General features: G+C 40.9%; 1 protein-coding gene across 2 annotated transcripts in view; it reads left to right on the forward strand.

Moving 5' to 3' along the window:
• CPNE4 (copine 4) overlaps positions 1-17,413 on the forward strand; it is a 511,336-nt gene that overhangs the window by 318,032 nt on the left and 175,891 nt on the right. For both annotated transcript variants that reach the window (XM_047737056.1, XM_047737060.1), the window contains exon 3: positions 14,820-14,999. In XM_047737056.1, the coding sequence (XP_047593012.1) occupies positions 14,820-14,999 (180 nt within the window). The remainder of the gene's footprint in view (positions 1-14,819; positions 15,000-17,413) is intronic.

Below are 17,413 nucleotides of genomic sequence, written 5' to 3' on the forward strand. Positions count from 1 at the left end.
AGTTTTTTTTTTTTTTAAATCCATATTTGGATTCAGGCACAGAATTGGAATCCCAGAGTTAGAAGAAACCTTAAGAATTAGTCCATTCCTCACCCCTCCCTGCATCTATTTAAATCTCTTCTTCTTCATTCCTGCTAAACTATACCTTATTCCTTCTTCAGGTTTTTCTGATTGTAAGAAGGTCTTCTCTGTATGAAACCAAAATCTGCTTCATTTATTCCTCAGCCTATTAATTCCTGAAAGCCTGATGTCTTGCTGTACAAATACAAAAAACATTTAGCCCAGCTCCCAAAACAGCTGCCGGATCAGATAAAATGTGCATAATGGGCTTTCAGAACTGATGAAGAGCCACTCGTATTTGCCACACATATTGTACATCTAAAGATGTTGCTTAGGAGAATTTGTTTCCCGTCTTGCTTTCTCTGAGCAGGAATGGCTCCATTGCAGGGCACTACAGTGTTGCCGATAGCCCCCACTATGCAGAATGTCCTTCCTGTGCACTCAAGGCTTCCCACAGAATAAATGGAACCTTGAGTAGGACATTATATTATAAATTCAACTCCGTGCTTTGGGCTGAATGGTAATGTATCTAGTTTAAGGCTGAATCCCTAGGACCTAGCTCAGTGCTGGAAAAAATGACATGCACTCATTAAATCTTCACTCGGTGAATAAAAGAATGCATGGAAATGAGTACAAATTGCTAATCAAAAGCATTTGTGCAGAATTCACTTTAATTGAATAAATAAGACATAAGAAAAGGTTTGAAGTGAAAATACAGTCCTCCAGGGGCGAAGGTTAGGCACTGAAATCACTGATGTTGCTACAAGAAAGCAATATTTTGGATTACATTTCCTGAGCCCTCTCACCTGTTGAGCAAGGAGCCTACAGAGGGCTTCTGTGTAGCTTCAGGGAGAGACTGAGCATCAGGAACTTAGCACAGAGCCCATGGTAAGCTGTCAGCACATTCCAGATATTATTGATTTGCTCCTTCTTTATGATCATGAGAGTACCCAACCCCGTGCTTGTAAAATGTATGCTTGCAATAAATATTGATTTTTGGTGCTCATTTTAATGATGCTGATGGTGATGATAGTGTGATGGGAAAGTTCATCACTTACAGACTTGGCTCCATTCACTAATAGCGCTTGTACCTAGTGAAACACCCCAAAATGTAAGCTCTTCTGTATGACAGAATTACTGACAAATGTGTGAGTGATGCTGTAGCACCAGGGGAAGATGCTTCTAAAAGAGACATATGATCTGAAAAAAAAAAAAGCATTGTGTGCTGTATGTACATGTGTGTATAAAGACAGGGGAATTGGAAGTTAAGGAATGGAAGGAGAAAAAATAAAGAGAAGGATTTTTTCCTCTTCTAATAAAGACATTATCTTGTGACAGCCTTAGAATACTTGCCATCAAGAATCAGTCTATCTGAGTGGTTGGCAGTGAATTGAAAATCCGTTAAGATTGATTTTCTGATTACCCATCCTTTTCATTTATCAAAACCTCTCTCTCTGATGTTTGCGAGGAAAGAAACAGGAATGGGGGAGGTATACATTTGGAGAGCTTTGTGGAATGTGATGTAGCTTGAATCTTCTGGGGTGAATGGGGAGTGGTCATTGTCTATAATTGTCTAGAACATTCTAGTATTCAGCCTACCGAAGGGTAGACTCAGGGCCCAGATGATCAGGATTAAACAAAGAGAATGTGCTTCCAAAATTTGGGCTGTCCATCCTGCTATGCTTTCTCTCAACCCTGTGTGAGCAACTTCAACTTTTAGATAACAGATATCATAAAATGTTGGAAATTCCTTGGCTTTAAGAAGAAATCTTTTAGAAAGTAGTAAAGCAAAACATGATATATAGAGATAGATTAATATAGATATATAGGTAGAGATATCTGTAGACTGATCTATATCTATCTATCTGTCGAGAGACAGAGAGAGAAATGGGGCAAAAGGAGTGGGTACTGACTGTTGGGTTGCAGTGAAAGATGACCCAGGTATGTAACTACTGACCTTCAGTTGGGCAACACCCCAGATTTGTCACCCAGCAGGCCTGTGACATAGGGCTAAAGAAAGCTGTTTGGTCTAAATTGATGGTGGAAAGAGGGGCAGGGGCCTATGGCACATATTGGAATCTACCCCAGGTTGAGAAGAAACTCATCTCTCTCTACTACCGTACCTATTTTCATAAAACTTTAATGCAAATTCCTTAAATATGTTTTGTTGGATACTAATAGGTGTATTTCTGAGAAGAAAAGGAGGGTTTTAAAGTTCGGAAATACTAGAAAAGTTAGCACATTTCTTTACTGCAGAACTCAAGAGCCTGTAATATAATTCTGCATGATGACTTTCTAAGAAAAGGGTATAGCAAACAGGGCTTTCAAAACTCACTTGATTTCAGAATGCTTTATTTCCAGGAGCTGCTTCTGACATACTATAGCACATGCTTCAGGAAAGCCGCTTTGAAGTATTCCCATTCAAGGGATATTCAGTGATATCTGATCATGTGCCATTCTCTTAGCTGACCACTCATGTCTGGCTTGTTTCAAGGACCTCTTTGACTGATGCTGGTGTAGGGAGGGGCTAGCCCATTTTTTGGTGTGGCCTAGTTCTATAGGGTTGCCCCTCCTCAGAAGATTTGTTTTTTAGAATTTTGTCTTAGATGTTGTGGGAGGTTAGTTCTCATTGATGAAACCACCCCCACCCCCCCAAAAGGGCTGGGGGCACCTGGGGGGCTCAGTCGTTTAAGCGTATGACTTGTGATTTCGGCTCATGTCATGATCTCAGGGTTGTGAGATCGAGCCCCATGTTGGGCTCTGCCAGAGCACGGAACCTGCTTAAGATTTTCTCTCTCCCTCTGCCTCTGCCCCTCCCCTACCCCACCCACATCCCTGTACGTGCACACGCTCTCTTTCTCTCTCTCTGACAAAAAAACACAACCTCCTCCACCCAAACACACAAAAATGCCTCCAAAAACAAACAAACAAATAAACAAAGACTGAATGTATATGAGTTCTTTTTGTGTGTGTTAAAAACTTTGTTGCTAAAACACTGGGCCCTGGACCCCAGAAGTTGTATAGCTGCGTAGGAAGTCATGGAGTAAGTTTGATGTGGTGAGATGGAGCACTGCACTAGGAGTCAGAAAATCTAGCTAGAGCTACATCTCAACTGCTAGCTTTAGCTTCATGAATTTAAGAATGTCATTTTAATATCTATGTGCCTCCACTTCCTCTGCTAAATGTTGAATCCCTGGAGTAGAGGAGGAATGACATACATGTGACACATTAGCCACTCCTACCTCCTCCTGTACCCAGGACAGATACTGCTAAGTGATCAATCTTCTCACTAAATACAGAGGTAGCCTCCGGTACCTTTGCAATACCGTATTCCCACCATCACTATGAACTGAGAGCGAGATGAAAGCAGCTGCCATTTCATACTTGATTAACTAAGGATCGGAGATCTGAGATTTTTGCTATCAGCAACATATACTTCATGAGAAAAGCAAAGTGTCGAGGAGAGGTAAGCACCCCTGGATTAATGAGGGAGTGCCGGGGGCAGAAGGCTGATGTGCTCTTCCCAACCCAGTGGCAACTGGAGAAGAGTCACTGGGATCATGTGACTGATTCACAACTTGGACATTTGGAAATTGACTTACAAGCAGAATGGATATTGGTAATTCTAAAGGAGTTGGGCGGGGGAGGAAATTGGAACCCAGGGGGCTTGCCCCAAGCTAGGAATCACCTCCTCTCGCTTCTTCCCTGCACGTGGACACCTATTATGAGGAGGGTGGAGGCAGGCCTCAGTGAGTCCACCTGCACAGCATGCGGGCTGGTGAGCGTTTTGGACTTGGGATATGTAAGCAGCACCCTGAAGATGAGTTTCAGTTCACTATTTCAAACATCAATTAATAAGAAAACTAAGGCTCTCCAGTCTTGGACGACCTTTCCAGAGGACTCCACAGCTGCGACAGAGAGATGAGATGGTGGGAACATCCTGTTAATAACCAACATCTGAGTGAAGTGCAAATTGCTTTACACTTGTGTGGGATTAGCCTCCAAGCTCCTGTATGAGGAGGATCTGACAGTAGCTGCAACTTGGGGTGACCTGCAATCCAACACCTTCCCACTCCCAATCCTGGCAGCCTCTGCCTGCTTGTAGCAGACAGGCGTGAGTTTTGTGAGGCAGTTTCTGATTGCTTGATATTTATGTGCCAGCTTACAGCTGGAGTGGGAGGTAGGAGGCAATTGATTTACGACTGAAAAACACCATTTATGTTATAGAATCTTCTTATATCCTCTTGGCTTAGAGCATCCAAATTTCTCCTGAGCCATTCTAAAGGGGTTCTGGCTAAATGGAGGAAATTTGAAGAGCAAGATACAAAAGGGGAGAGAGAGAAAGTTGGAAGACTAGGAGAGGTGCACTGGACACTCAACAGTCACACTGAAAAGACTTTAGGGTCTGTCACCCGGCTGAGGGTGTTAAAGCTTGTTTTCCTCTCAAGAGCTTTTGGAGTATTGAGTTTGGGAAGGGCACTTCTTAAAACCACTGTGGTCAGAGGGTACCTAAATAGACTTGTTCCCTTCAAGAGAAATCCCAAGAAAGGTTTGGGGAAATCCCAAGTGGCTCCATCACTTAATAGCTGGTGACTTTGGGCAAGTTAACCTCTTTGACCCTAAGTTTCTTCATATGTAAAATAGTGGTGGTGGTAATCTGTGGTTGTTGGGGTGACTGAGTGGAATAGTATATGTGAAGTGGTTAGGACAATGCCCGGTACATACTAAGTACTCAGTAAATGTTCCTTATGACCAATTATTTGAACACAGTTGGGGAATAGGATATTGTGGCTAAGAGAAAGTTACCACGTGAATCCTATATGGATTACCACTTTTCAAAGTCCTAAATTATCATAGAATTCACTCATCATGAGCCACCAGCCTGGACACTGTTTCATCTCCCCTTAGGATACAGAAGGCTCTTCCATGTTTTTGCAGTATCTTGGCCCATTTTTAAGAGCATATCTGAATCAGAGTTCCAGACAAAAAAAGAGATGTTATTAAACGGACCAGCTTATAGTTGCATGGACAAAGTTGGAGGGATCAGCAAGGAATGATGAGATACTCGGGGACTAGCAATAGTAAAAACTACCTGAGTTACTGGGCAAGCAGAGGTAACAGTGTTATCAGAATCCAGGGAGAGCTAGAGAGTGCAGGAAGGGATTCTAGGAGATCTATAGGGGGAGCGACATAGTCACTGCCAAAATTGCAACATGGGGTAAGAAAAATACACCAGCTTCTCATTCCTCCCACCTTATGATCTCCTACTGGTGCTTCCCATTGGCTAAAGGAGGCAAGCCAGCAGAAAAATCCAAACAAAGCAATGCAGGCAGGCCAGTTTCTTGGGACACAGAGCAGAGCAGAAAGATCTGGAGTTGCAAAGAATAAGTACCACATTCACCAACTCTTGTTTCACAAATTGGGGAGCACACCATTAATGGAGTGCTCATTTGGATAAGACATCCAAATAAACCAACCCATAATGTGGTTATTTCACTAAGTCTTGATATCCTATAGAAAAATGAGCAAGAGTCAAAATGGCAGTTTCCAAAAAAGTGGAAATGGACCAGTACACAAAGTCCGATCCAGGGGCTGGGGTGTGACATACAGAGTAAATCCCACAATGTTTTTTGTTTTTGTTTTTGTTTTTCCTGGTCTCTGTGTACCTTGGAACTGAGCCATAACAGTTGGTAATATAATATTACTGGTTTTCAAACTTAACTGTGTACATTGGTAAAGACTTTTCAACTACTGGGAAGTACCATGGAATGGGTAGCTTGTGAACAATATAAATTTATTCTCATAGTTCTGGAGGCTAGGAAGTCTAAGATCAAGGCACTGGCAAATTCACTGCCTGTTGAGATCCCTCTTTCTGATTCATAGACTGCCAGCTTCTCACTGTGTCCTCATGTGGTGGAAGGAGCAAGGGAGCTTTCCGGGATCTCTTTCATAAGGGCACTAATCCTCTTCATGAGGGCTTCACTCTCATTGAATTAAAAATTCACTTCCTTGGGTCCACTACACATTTCAAGTGTCCAATAGCAACATCTGGCTAGTAGCTACCATATTGGGCAGTGCAGATATAAACCACTCCCATCACAAGGGAAATTTCTATTATAGAGCACTGGTACAGTGACAAAACCCCCAAGCTATGTGGCTGGGGCTCAATGCAATGAGATGTGGAGTAGAAATCAGAAAACTACGTCACACAAACTGGGTCCTCATGTTGGGGAAAAGGAACAGGTATGGAAGACAAAGTGGTGTTCAGCACAAGGAGACATATTCAAGACCCCCACCAGTATGCTCATTGAGTCACAATTGGCTCAGACTCTGTCTGGATGGAGCCAGCAGCCCAGAGGGACCAGGAAGGGCAACACAGGAAGAGGAAGACCCAGAACCCATCACTGTGACGCTTGAGACCTCTCCGAAGGTGCTTATAAGGTCATGCTCATCTTATTTATTTCTGAGCCATACTCCTGGGCAAGGTGATGTGATTTTTACTGTCCACTCTGAATGACACAATCCTGGAGCCATGTCAGGTGGTATAAGGAGGTAGTTTCGCCTCCAGGGCACCACAAATAGAACCTAGCTGACACAAGAGCTCATTACTCGAGAGCCAGGTTAAGTGTATAGCAGGAAGATGAAGGAGGCTTCAATCAGTAGTGAGAGAGACATTTGTAATCTTGAACTACTTACTCGGTTTCATCCAGAGCATTTGGAGGTTTTACTGTGGTGGATGAAGAGTGCCTTTTTGGAGATTAATCTGTGAGAGAAGCTAGGCTGGATGTTTCTTGAGAGAGTAGAATGGTGTCTTAGTTTATAAGAAGTGGTGTAACAAAGTCCCACAAACAGGATTAAACAACAGAAATTTATTCTCTAACACTCTGGGAGGCTAGACGTCCAAGATCAAAGTGTTGCCACAGTTAGTTCCCCTGAAGGCACTAGGGAGACTCTGTTCCATGTCTGTCTCCTGGCTGCTGGTGATTTCCTGGTAACTGTTGGTGTTCCACAGATTGTAAGCACATCACTCTAATTTATTTCTTCATGTTCAAATGGCATCTCCATGCATGTGTACCTGTGTCCAGATTTCTTCTTTTATAAGCAACCAGTCATATTAGATCAGGGTTGACCCTACTCTGGTATGACCTCATCCTTACTTAACAAATTACTTCTGTAACGACTCTATTCCAAATAAAGTCACATTCTGAGGTACTGGGGATTGGGACTTCAACATATGAATTTGAAGGATATTATTCAATCAATAACAAATTATGTAGTAGAAAGAACATATATTTTGGAGTCAGACAGACTGGGTTTGAGCCTTGCTTCTGCCACTGCTTTTCTGATGTAGTTTGATTTTATTATCTGCAAAATGAGGATGATATATTTAATAGAATCATTTGTAAAGTAATAAATCAGTGGTAAAATGAAGTACTTTCATGTATCATCCATTGAGAAAAAATACTTCCAATTAAACAATTCCATGTCATCAATTATAACATGCATTCCAAGTTTAAATACATTACATTGTGAAATAAAAGTACATTTTATAACAAGTCAGGAAATGACAGGTGTTGGCGAGGATGAGGAGAAAGCGAAACCCTCCTACATTGTGGTGGGACTGCAAGCTGGTGTGGCCACTCTGGAAAACAGTATGGAGGTTCCTCAAAAAGTTGAAAATAGAGCTACCCTATGACCCAGCAATTGCACTACTGGTATTTACCTCAAAGATACAAATGTAGTGATCTGAAGGGGCATGTGCACCCCAATGTTTATAGCAGCAATGCCCACAATAGCCAAACTACTATGGAATGAGCCTAGATGTCCATCAACAGATGAATGGATAAAGAAGATGTGATATATATACATAAATATATATGAATATTATGCAGCCATCAAAAACACAAAAATCTTGCCATTTGCAACAATGTGAATAGAACTAGAGGGTACAACATGGGGGGTTAAGGAGGTAGGAGAATATATGAAACAAGATGGGATTGGGAGGGAGACAAACCATAAGTGACTCGTAATCTCACAAAACAAACTGAGGGTTGCTGGGCGGGGGGAGGGGGTTGGGGGGGTGGGTTATGGGCATTGGGGAGGGTATGTGCTAATGTGAGTGCTGTGAAGTGTGTAAACCTGGCGATTCACAGACCTGTACCCCTGGGGATAAAAATATATTATATGTTTATAAAAAACAAAAAATAAATAAAATTTAAAAAAAAAGAACTAGAGGGTATTATGCTAAGTGAAATACATCAATCAGAGAAAAACAGTTATCATATGATCTCACTGATATGAGGGGTTTGAGAAACAAGACAGAGGATCATAGTTCAAGGGAGGGAAAAATGAAACAAGGTGAAACCAGAGAGGTGGACAAACCTTAAGAGGCTCTCAATCTCAGGAAACAAACTGAGGGTTGCTGGAGGGGAGGAGGGTGGGAGGGATGGGGTGACTGAGTGATGGGCATGGGGGAGAGTATATGCTATGATGAGTGCTGTGAATTGTATAAGACTGATGATTCATGGACCTGTACCCCGAAACAAATAATACATTACATGTTAATTTAAAAAATCAGTGAAGGTAGGGTCTCCTGAGCGGCTCAGTTAGTTAAACGTCTGACTTGTGATATCGACTGAGGTCATGATCTCAGGGTCATGAGACAGAGCCCTGTATCAGACTCAGTGCTGAGTAGAACTGGGTGTGGAGCATCCTTAAGATTCTCTCTCTCCCTCTGCCCCTCTCCATCCCCTCTCTTTCTTTCTCTTTCAGTAAAATAAAATAAAATAAAATAAAATAAAATAAATAAAATAAAATAAAGTCAATGGAGGTAAAGACTGAAGATGACAAAAAAGTGCCTCCTATGGAAAGGTAAGAAAGTGTACAATTAGGTGCATCATCTCTTATTTGCACCCCTCCCTTTGCCTGAGCAGAAAAGTTGTCACCACCATTGGTCACCACCCAACTTGCCATCCCTTTCAAGAAGGAATGAGATAATTTACTGGGCAGGATCAAAAGAATTCCCTAAGGAGATGGCTTTTATGAAATGTGCTACTTCCACGAAATTTTTATGATTGGTTCAAGTAGGTGGTACCTTCCAGAGTTTCTCTGTAGGACCCCACTCTGTATCCCTATGTTGGCTAATAAGTACATTCATGTGGATGGTTCTGAGAACCAGATAGAAAATTTTCTCTATTTGTTTAGTTAAGGTGGGGGGAATCCTTGCACCTCTCTTGGGTCCATGATGTCTTTCTTCTCCAGTAGCTGTTATCTTTGGGATAAGGGCCTGTACTTCTCCAGAAACTATAGACCCCTCAGTGACTGGCATCTGTTTGGGCTCTTGCCTTGACCTTTCCCCACTAATAACATCATATTGTTTAACGTTCACATCCCTCACCTCTTTTCCAGCCCTTGGAAGCCCAAGGGGGCAGACAGCTATTCTGTGCATAGTCTTGAACTGTTTTTTTTTTTAAAGATTTATTTATTTATTTGAGAGAGAGAGAGAGGGAGGAGGGGCAAAGGGAGAGAGAGAATCTTAAGCAGGCTCCATGTCCAGGACCCCTTGAACTGTTTCTTGATGACATACTGACTTTGTCCTCTGCACAATCCAGTCTCTGTGGTCGTTGTTCAGGGAGGGCCTTTCCTATCTCTAATATGCCCAGTGGACAAACCAGATCTGCAAAGGCACAACCACAACCTCATGCACTGACTCCCCCCACTTCTACAATTTACATTTGTCATCTGGCTTATGCATTACTCTGAGCAACAGAGTTTAGGTAGAAAAAACTTCAAATTTGTATGAATATATAGCATGAATGTGATGCACAAACGTAGGTGCTTGACTACCTAAGTTCAAATCCTACCTTTTTCTTGCAAGCTGGGTGAAATTAGGAAAGTTATAGAGTCTTTCTACCTCCCAGTAAGAGGGGCTAATAATAGTACTCACTTTGTAATGTTGTCAAAAGGATGAAAAGAGAATGCCTGTCAAATTATTTGAATGAATACATCATCAAAGGAGATATACAGATGGCAAGTAAGCATATAAAAAGATGTTGAACATCATTAGTTATTAAGAAAATGCAAATTAACTTCACAATGAGATACCACTACCCATCTATTCAAATATTGAAAGTTAAACATAACACGTATTTCAATCTTAAGTATTTACCCAAAAGAAGAAATACATGTCCATATAAATGCTTGTACATGAGTAGTTATGGCTGTTTTGTGTATAATAGCCAAACTGGAAACAATGCAGTGGAAGCCATCCATGGAATATTACTGAGCAATGAAAAAGATGAACCACTGATGCACATAACAATGAATAAATATCAGAATAATTCTACTGAATGAAAGAATAAAAACAAAAAGACTATATACTGTATGCTATAAGCTTATAGAGGATACAAACTGATCTATTATGACAAAGTGGATCAGTGGTTTCTTGGAAATGGGGTGGGGAGGGAGGGGTGAGAGGAAAGAGTTACAGAGGGTCATGAAGAAACTTGGAGGGGCAATGGCTATGTTCACTATCTTGATCTGGTTGTGGTTTCACACGTATGTACGTATGTCAGAACTTATTGAATTGCATAATTTAAGTAGATGTGATTTATTATATGTTGATTATACCTGGATAATGCATTTTTTTAAGTAAGTGCCTAAGACAGAGCAGGCTTCTTATATGTATTGACTATTATATACTTTAGTATTATACTAAAAAATGTTTTAGATGAAATTTTTAAAGGGGCATCTCATCAAAAGTAGTACTCAATAATGGATTATATCACTATCATACTATGCCTAGCTGCATTTTCCATTTCTTTCAAGGAATTCTTACAAATAAACTTGAATTAAGGAAAATAGTCCAGGCTGTGAGGTCACAAGGCATTGAGTTCAAGTGCTTGTTCTACCATCCTGGGCCTTGTGCTGATATTTGTCCTTGATTTCTCCAATATACAGAATACTACAAAGTCACATCACATAATTGCTATAAGAATCAAATAAAAAACTGGACTTAAGTATGTTCTGCAAATTATAAAGCAACATGAATATATCAGCTGTTACAACTAGGGAGGAAAGGAGATAAGCAGACTTTTTGAAGACCGAGTAACAGAAGACCACCAAGATTAAAATAAACTTTGACCAACACACCTCACAAAAGAGCAAGAGATAGACCCTCCATCTCCAAAATTCCCTTATGTTGATATTCCCACATCAGAATTGACTGGGACACTCTTAAAAAAAAGCAGGCTTCTGGGTCCTACATTATACTTGCTTAGTCAGAATCACTGGTGATAAAAAAGAGGAATGACTTGTTGTTGTTGTTGTTTAAAAAAAAAAAAGCTCGCTGATGAATTCTGATGCAGCTGGGAGCACTGTCAGTGGATGGTCTTTTGGAAACAATCACCTTGATTTTCATGCCTCCCAGTGAGAAACATGAGCTATCCCAGGCTCTATTGCTCTGATTAAACCTGGCTTCAGTCTCCAGAAAAGATAATGCATCTCCTATAATGGCTAGGAATGCAGAAAGTTTTGAAACATCTTCTAAATAGGCATTTAGTATTGCAAGCACTTCCTCTACGAACATTCTTCTTTTTTGAGCTCCTTTATGCTCTTAGGATTCTTACTAACTCTGAGATTATTTTTGGAAATTATCTATCTTGGTAATGCAGATGTGTATTTCTTAATTTCTTTCCAACCAGTCTTTTCCCTCAAAAACCGAATCATTTCATGTTGCATGTTGGCAGCTTGCCTTGGATAGACTGTCTGAGGTGTGTGTCTTGATGCCAACATGAACTTCTATCTATGTGGGATTGTCATCAGAAAATCAAGAATTGAGAAGAAAAGCCCCAGGATCAATGCACATCAGCCCCTTGTGCCATCTGGTGTGGTTAAAGCAGAGAAACAAAGACTGGGATTTGATGGAATTTCCACCTCCTATCTCTTATCTCCCTTTTAAAATTTTTAAAAATATTTTTAAATATTTAAAATATTTTTTAAATAGTCCTATAAAAGGGTTTTTTTTTTTTAAGATTTCATTTATTTATTTGACACAGAGAGAGAGATCACAAGTAGGGACAGAGGCAGGCAGACAGAGAGGGGGAAGCAGGCTCCCCACTGATCAGAAAGCCTGATGTGGGGCTCGATCCCAGGACCCTGAGATCATGACCTGAGCCGAAGGCAGAGGCTTTAACCCACTAAGCCACCCAGACACACCGGGTTTTTTTTTGTTGTTGTTGTTGCCTTTTATGTTGGGAAGTTAAGGGGGAAAGTACTTTTAAACAGGGCCAATAAAACATCTCCAGGTGAGCTTGAACTTGCAGACTGCTGGTTTGTGATTTCTGACTTATGCTATTATTCAAAACTGTGATCTTTTAATGACTAAAAAAATTATGTCAATATAGTAAATCCTTACACCTATACAAACAGCCAATGACACATTCAGTCCTATCCCACTGAATGAATTATTATATAAAAATGTAAATTTAGGCAAACCATAAAAGACTTTAGGGGAAAAAAAAGATTTATTTATTTTTTTTTTTTGAGAGAGTGAGAGAGTGAGCATGGGGAAGAGGGGGAAGAGGGAGAGGGAGAGAGAGACTCTCAAGCAGACTCCCTGCTGAACACAGAACCTTTTGTGGGGTTTGATCTCGTGAACCCTGAGATCATGCCCTGAGCTGAAACTAAGAGTCAGACACTTAGCTGACCGGGAGAAGAGTCTCTTAACCACTGAGAACAAACTGAGGGTTGCTGGAGTGGAGCCAGGTGGAGGGCATGAATGATGGTAAATGAATGAATGTCTTTGGTAAATGGTACATGAATGATGGTCATTAAGGAGAGCACATATTGAGATGAGCACTGGGTGTTTTATGTAAGTGATAAATCATTAAATTCTACTCCTGAAACAAATACTACACTATATGTTAACTAACTTGAATTTCAATTTACAAAATGGAAAACTCAGTTCAGATAGAAGCTGATCCTTCAGAAGAAGCCAGCAGAGTCAAATAACCATTGGTCTGAACAATAGCTTATTGTAAAATGCTGGTCAATAGTAGTTTGGGACTTGGTTTTCTGTCTGTTGTACAGGGACATGACCAGAATCATATTCTCCTTCTCCTCACAACCTGTATAGGCCATCCCCTCAGGAATAGCAGGTGACGTTCCCTACAGGACAACTCACTCTCACACAGGGCTCAGAGGGATGGTTGGGCCAGGGACAAAACACTGAGCACAAGAATGTAGGGGATGCTGCAGCAAGAATTCTTTCTTTGCTGGATAACCTGTACGCACATGATATGGTTAAAGACAGTATTCCCTTCAGTTTTTCAAGAGCTGTTTCTCTGTACTCTAATGAAAATACAGGAAATGGTTTTCCCAGTTTGTGCTAATGAACAACACTCAGGAAGTATCCAAGAGACCATCTGAAAGCCAAAAGTACATGTAGGCTCCAGTTGATTCGTAAAATTCGAGTAATGGATATCTCCAGTTCAGAAATACCATAAATCATGGTTTAGCTATAATCTGGAATAGCTGTCATTAAGATCTTGGGTTAGTTTCCCAGGATATCAGTGGTGTTGTAAATGGTGTTTTGACATGTGAAAGACATAGAAGAAAAGAACGGTAGTGGTACCAGCAAGAAGAGATGGTATACCCAAAGAGTTTCATCTAAAGGTTTAAACTCTTTATAGAGGGACAATTTCTGGGGGCATGTGAAGGGAGAAGGAAGCCAACAAAGGATGGTGAGGCTCATTAGGGATAGTAATGGCAGTGGTCTGAAGAATCAAGAGAGGGAGGGGGCATTGTGTTACGAGAACCCACAAAAGCTCCCTCTGTGGAATGGAGTCTACTAGCAGACTAGATGTGTGCAGAGGCATGGTGCTGCTGTCATCACCTCTCTGCCCTCCCACTGTCTGATCTCCTGCTAAGTCCTCCCTTTGGCTGAGTCAAACCAAACCAGAACCTAGACGCAAGGAAGGCCAGGAAATTCCATCCATAGAAGTCAGTCTCCAAAGGCAAGAGTAGGGTGGAGAGTGGCAGATACGGATCTGAGAGAGAGAGGCTAATGGAGAGTTATTATCACAGAAAGCAAAGGGAGTCATAACTCGTGGACTATTAGAGCAGGAAGGGGCTTTTCATCTTCGAATCCTCAAATCCTCATTTTGTTGATGAGGAAACTGGGGCTCAGGGAATTGAAATGACTGAGCAACCATTATAAACTCAATTAAAGGCATAGTTGAAACCAAAGGCAGTCATCTTCATTCCTACTCTCTTGGCCTTTCCATTTCACTATGCTAGGACTTAGGAGTCACAAAATTCATGTTAGAATAGGATTGGCTAAAATGGGGTGCCTATATGGTCTTTTGCCATTACTGTGCCCATCAGACATCACTAGTCTATGGCAGACTTTTTTCCTCCTGAGCCCAGATGTGCTGTCAGACTCTTTTTCATGCTAGGGCTCCAGGCAGTCACTAATCATTAATCCATCTTGTTGCCCTATTCCCTAACAATCCAACATGCTCTAAGTCTTTAAATACAAAGCTTCAGATTATTCTGTCTGATAAGATTTCCTTCCTTGAAATGTGGCTCATTCTCTGAGGGTGCTTCCTTGTGGATTTTCAAACTGCTTACTCTGGTGGCTCAATGGAGGGCGTTTATGGTTTGGAAGAAGGGGAAGCACCATAACATTATTTCACCTAAAGGGTAGTAATAAAAAGCCCTAACCCATGGTGGTGTTTTCTCTTCTTCTCTCCTTGCAGGTTGACAGAACAGAGGTGATTCGCACCTGCATAAACCCGGTGTATTCAAAACTGTTCACTGTGGACTTTTACTTTGAAGAGGTGCAGCGTCTGCGGTTTGAAGTCCATGACATCAGCAGCAACCACAATGGGCTGAAGGAGGCCGACTTCCTGGGAGGCATGGAGTGCACACTCGGCCAGGTGGGTCCACAGAGGTCCTTCCCCACCTCTTGCCTCCTTGAGGCCTCTCTTCCTCCCCTTTTCCCTCTCTCCTCGCATTCTTTGTCCTCTGGTTTTATTTTTCCTTTACATGTAGCATTTTATAAGTTCCCATACACTATCATATCCATTATAATAAACAGTGTGTTTAGATAGGGATGATGTGGCAAATATGGGAAGACCTACTTACTTTGCAAAATTAACCATTTTCTCTTCTGAATTCCTTTATTCTGTCAGTTACTGCACAATTGTTGATTAAGCACTTACTATGCTCTGATTGTGTGTGCTATAGTATTATTCTGTTATATTATAAATTTCCATCTCCCAACTCAACTATGAGAAACCCCATGCAGAGACTATTGCTCAGTTACATGTGTTCCAAGTTTCTGGTACCAGAAATAGCCCAAGAGAGGGGCTAAATAGATATTTGGTGAATGAATAAATGCTTTTATTTAATCCTCACAATGATGTGAAATAAACATCATGATTATATTGATTTATCAGTGAGAAAACTGAACGCAGGTGGTTAAGCCTAAAGCCCCACAACAATAAGTGGCAGAACTAGAACTCAAACCAATTTGGCTTCACTATAGACCCCATAATTCTGCTTCATGACACCTTTCCTTTTTCTTTTCCTTACTGCTGTACCCAGAACTTTAGTAGGTACTGAGGAGAGATCTGAGTGAAGAAATAGTCCCTATACCCCAAAAAGTGGACACTAATTGGAGAAGGCACACTATATGTACTTAAATAGAGCAATTTATGATGCAATTTAAGCCAAAAAGAGACAAAATATCCTGGACTATATTCACAGCGTGTGGGCCTTTGGGAAGGGAGAGCTTTCTGCTAAGTAGAATCAAAGAAGGCATTGGGGATTTCAACTATGAAAAAAAAAAATATGGCCCACAGATTGAAGAAGGAAGAGGAAGAACTTTCAAGTAAGAAATCAATATAAACAAGGCATAGAGGTCAGAATGACCATGGCAGGGTAAGGGGCAGAGGAGAGCAGGTTCACTGAATCGAGGTCAGATGCTGATTTGCTGCAAAACCAGTGAAGCTTGAACTTCAGAACCCCTCACTTGGGTATACCATTTCCAAGGCTCTGTGTGACATTTTTATTTGTAGTCTTGCACTTTTCTCTCAAAGGATTCCAAATTATATAAACCTCAAGCCCCGTAAAACCTGCATCAGTCACATGCAGAGGCAACGATCTGGTTTAGGGATTAGTTAAGAAAGAGGCTGTCTGGCAAAGAGATGACAAGCATGCATGTCTATTTTTACTGTGCCTCATGCCACTTATCACTAACTTATCCCATGTGAGCACTGAGTGACAAAACAGACAATGCCCTCAGATACTTTTTTTTTTTAGCAGATATAGTGATTACTTTCATTAGATTGTTCCTTGTTCTTTTAATGAAAACCAAAAGCTCAATGTAGAAGGACTGTGAGGGGAGTCAGAGAAGGAATCTCCATCAATATAATCTCTCTCATGACTTTTGAAAACAGTTGAAGCCAGATAGTGCCAGGGTCTTGCCAGGTACAATGCCTAATAAGTAGTAGGCATTCAACAAATGAATGAATCAATGGTGGATTTTAGGTAGAAATCTGTAATATATAAATAAAACAAGGGGATTAGAGTGGCATCTCTTATAAATGAGCCACTCCAAGATTCTCTTTTAGATTGTGGATATCCCCTCATGTATAAAAGTTATATTCTGCCCTAAGAAACAAATGTAGATTCAGGTAGAAGTCATGTAAATCAAAGATCTTTTTCATGGAAAAGATTTGATGGAAAGATTTGATCATTTTGTCCATGTGAATGACCTCAAATTTGCATCTTTAGTCTCTCACAACCCTCATCTTTCCAGCAGCCAGTAAGTCCTTGACCCTCTACTTTGTGCCAGACATTGTGTTGGAGGCCAGCGGTGCAGTGTTGAGCCAAAAACATCACCCCTACCTTCAAGCTATGCACAGTCTAGTTGTGGATAAAGATGGGAAGTAAATAATTAATTAAATTACACAAAAAGTTAAATTACAACCATTGTAATTATTGTTAAGGAATAGGAGCGCAAAGATTGAGGGAGTGGTGTCAGGAGGAGAGGCGAACAAAGAAGAATTCTGAAAAGAAGTGACATTTACACCAAGACTGGAAGGGAGAATGAGTGCATCAGGTGAGAAGAAAGAGGAAATATTTTCCACACAGATGAGAAAATTATATACAAAGACTCTGAATTCAGGAAGAAGTTTGGCATATGGTACATAGTATGTTCATTTGGGTTTCCCAAAAAACTAACTCTGGACAGGAAGTCAAAGCAGGTGAAGGAGAAGCCATAGCAGAATGAGAAGGTAAAACAGGAAAAGGAAGGCAGCCTGTAAGAGTGTTGTCAAGCCAGCAA

This window comes from Lutra lutra, chromosome 1 (genome assembly GCF_902655055.1).
Source record: "Lutra lutra chromosome 1, mLutLut1.2, whole genome shotgun sequence".
Classification (NCBI taxonomy): Eukaryota; Metazoa; Chordata; class Mammalia; order Carnivora; family Mustelidae; genus Lutra; species Lutra lutra.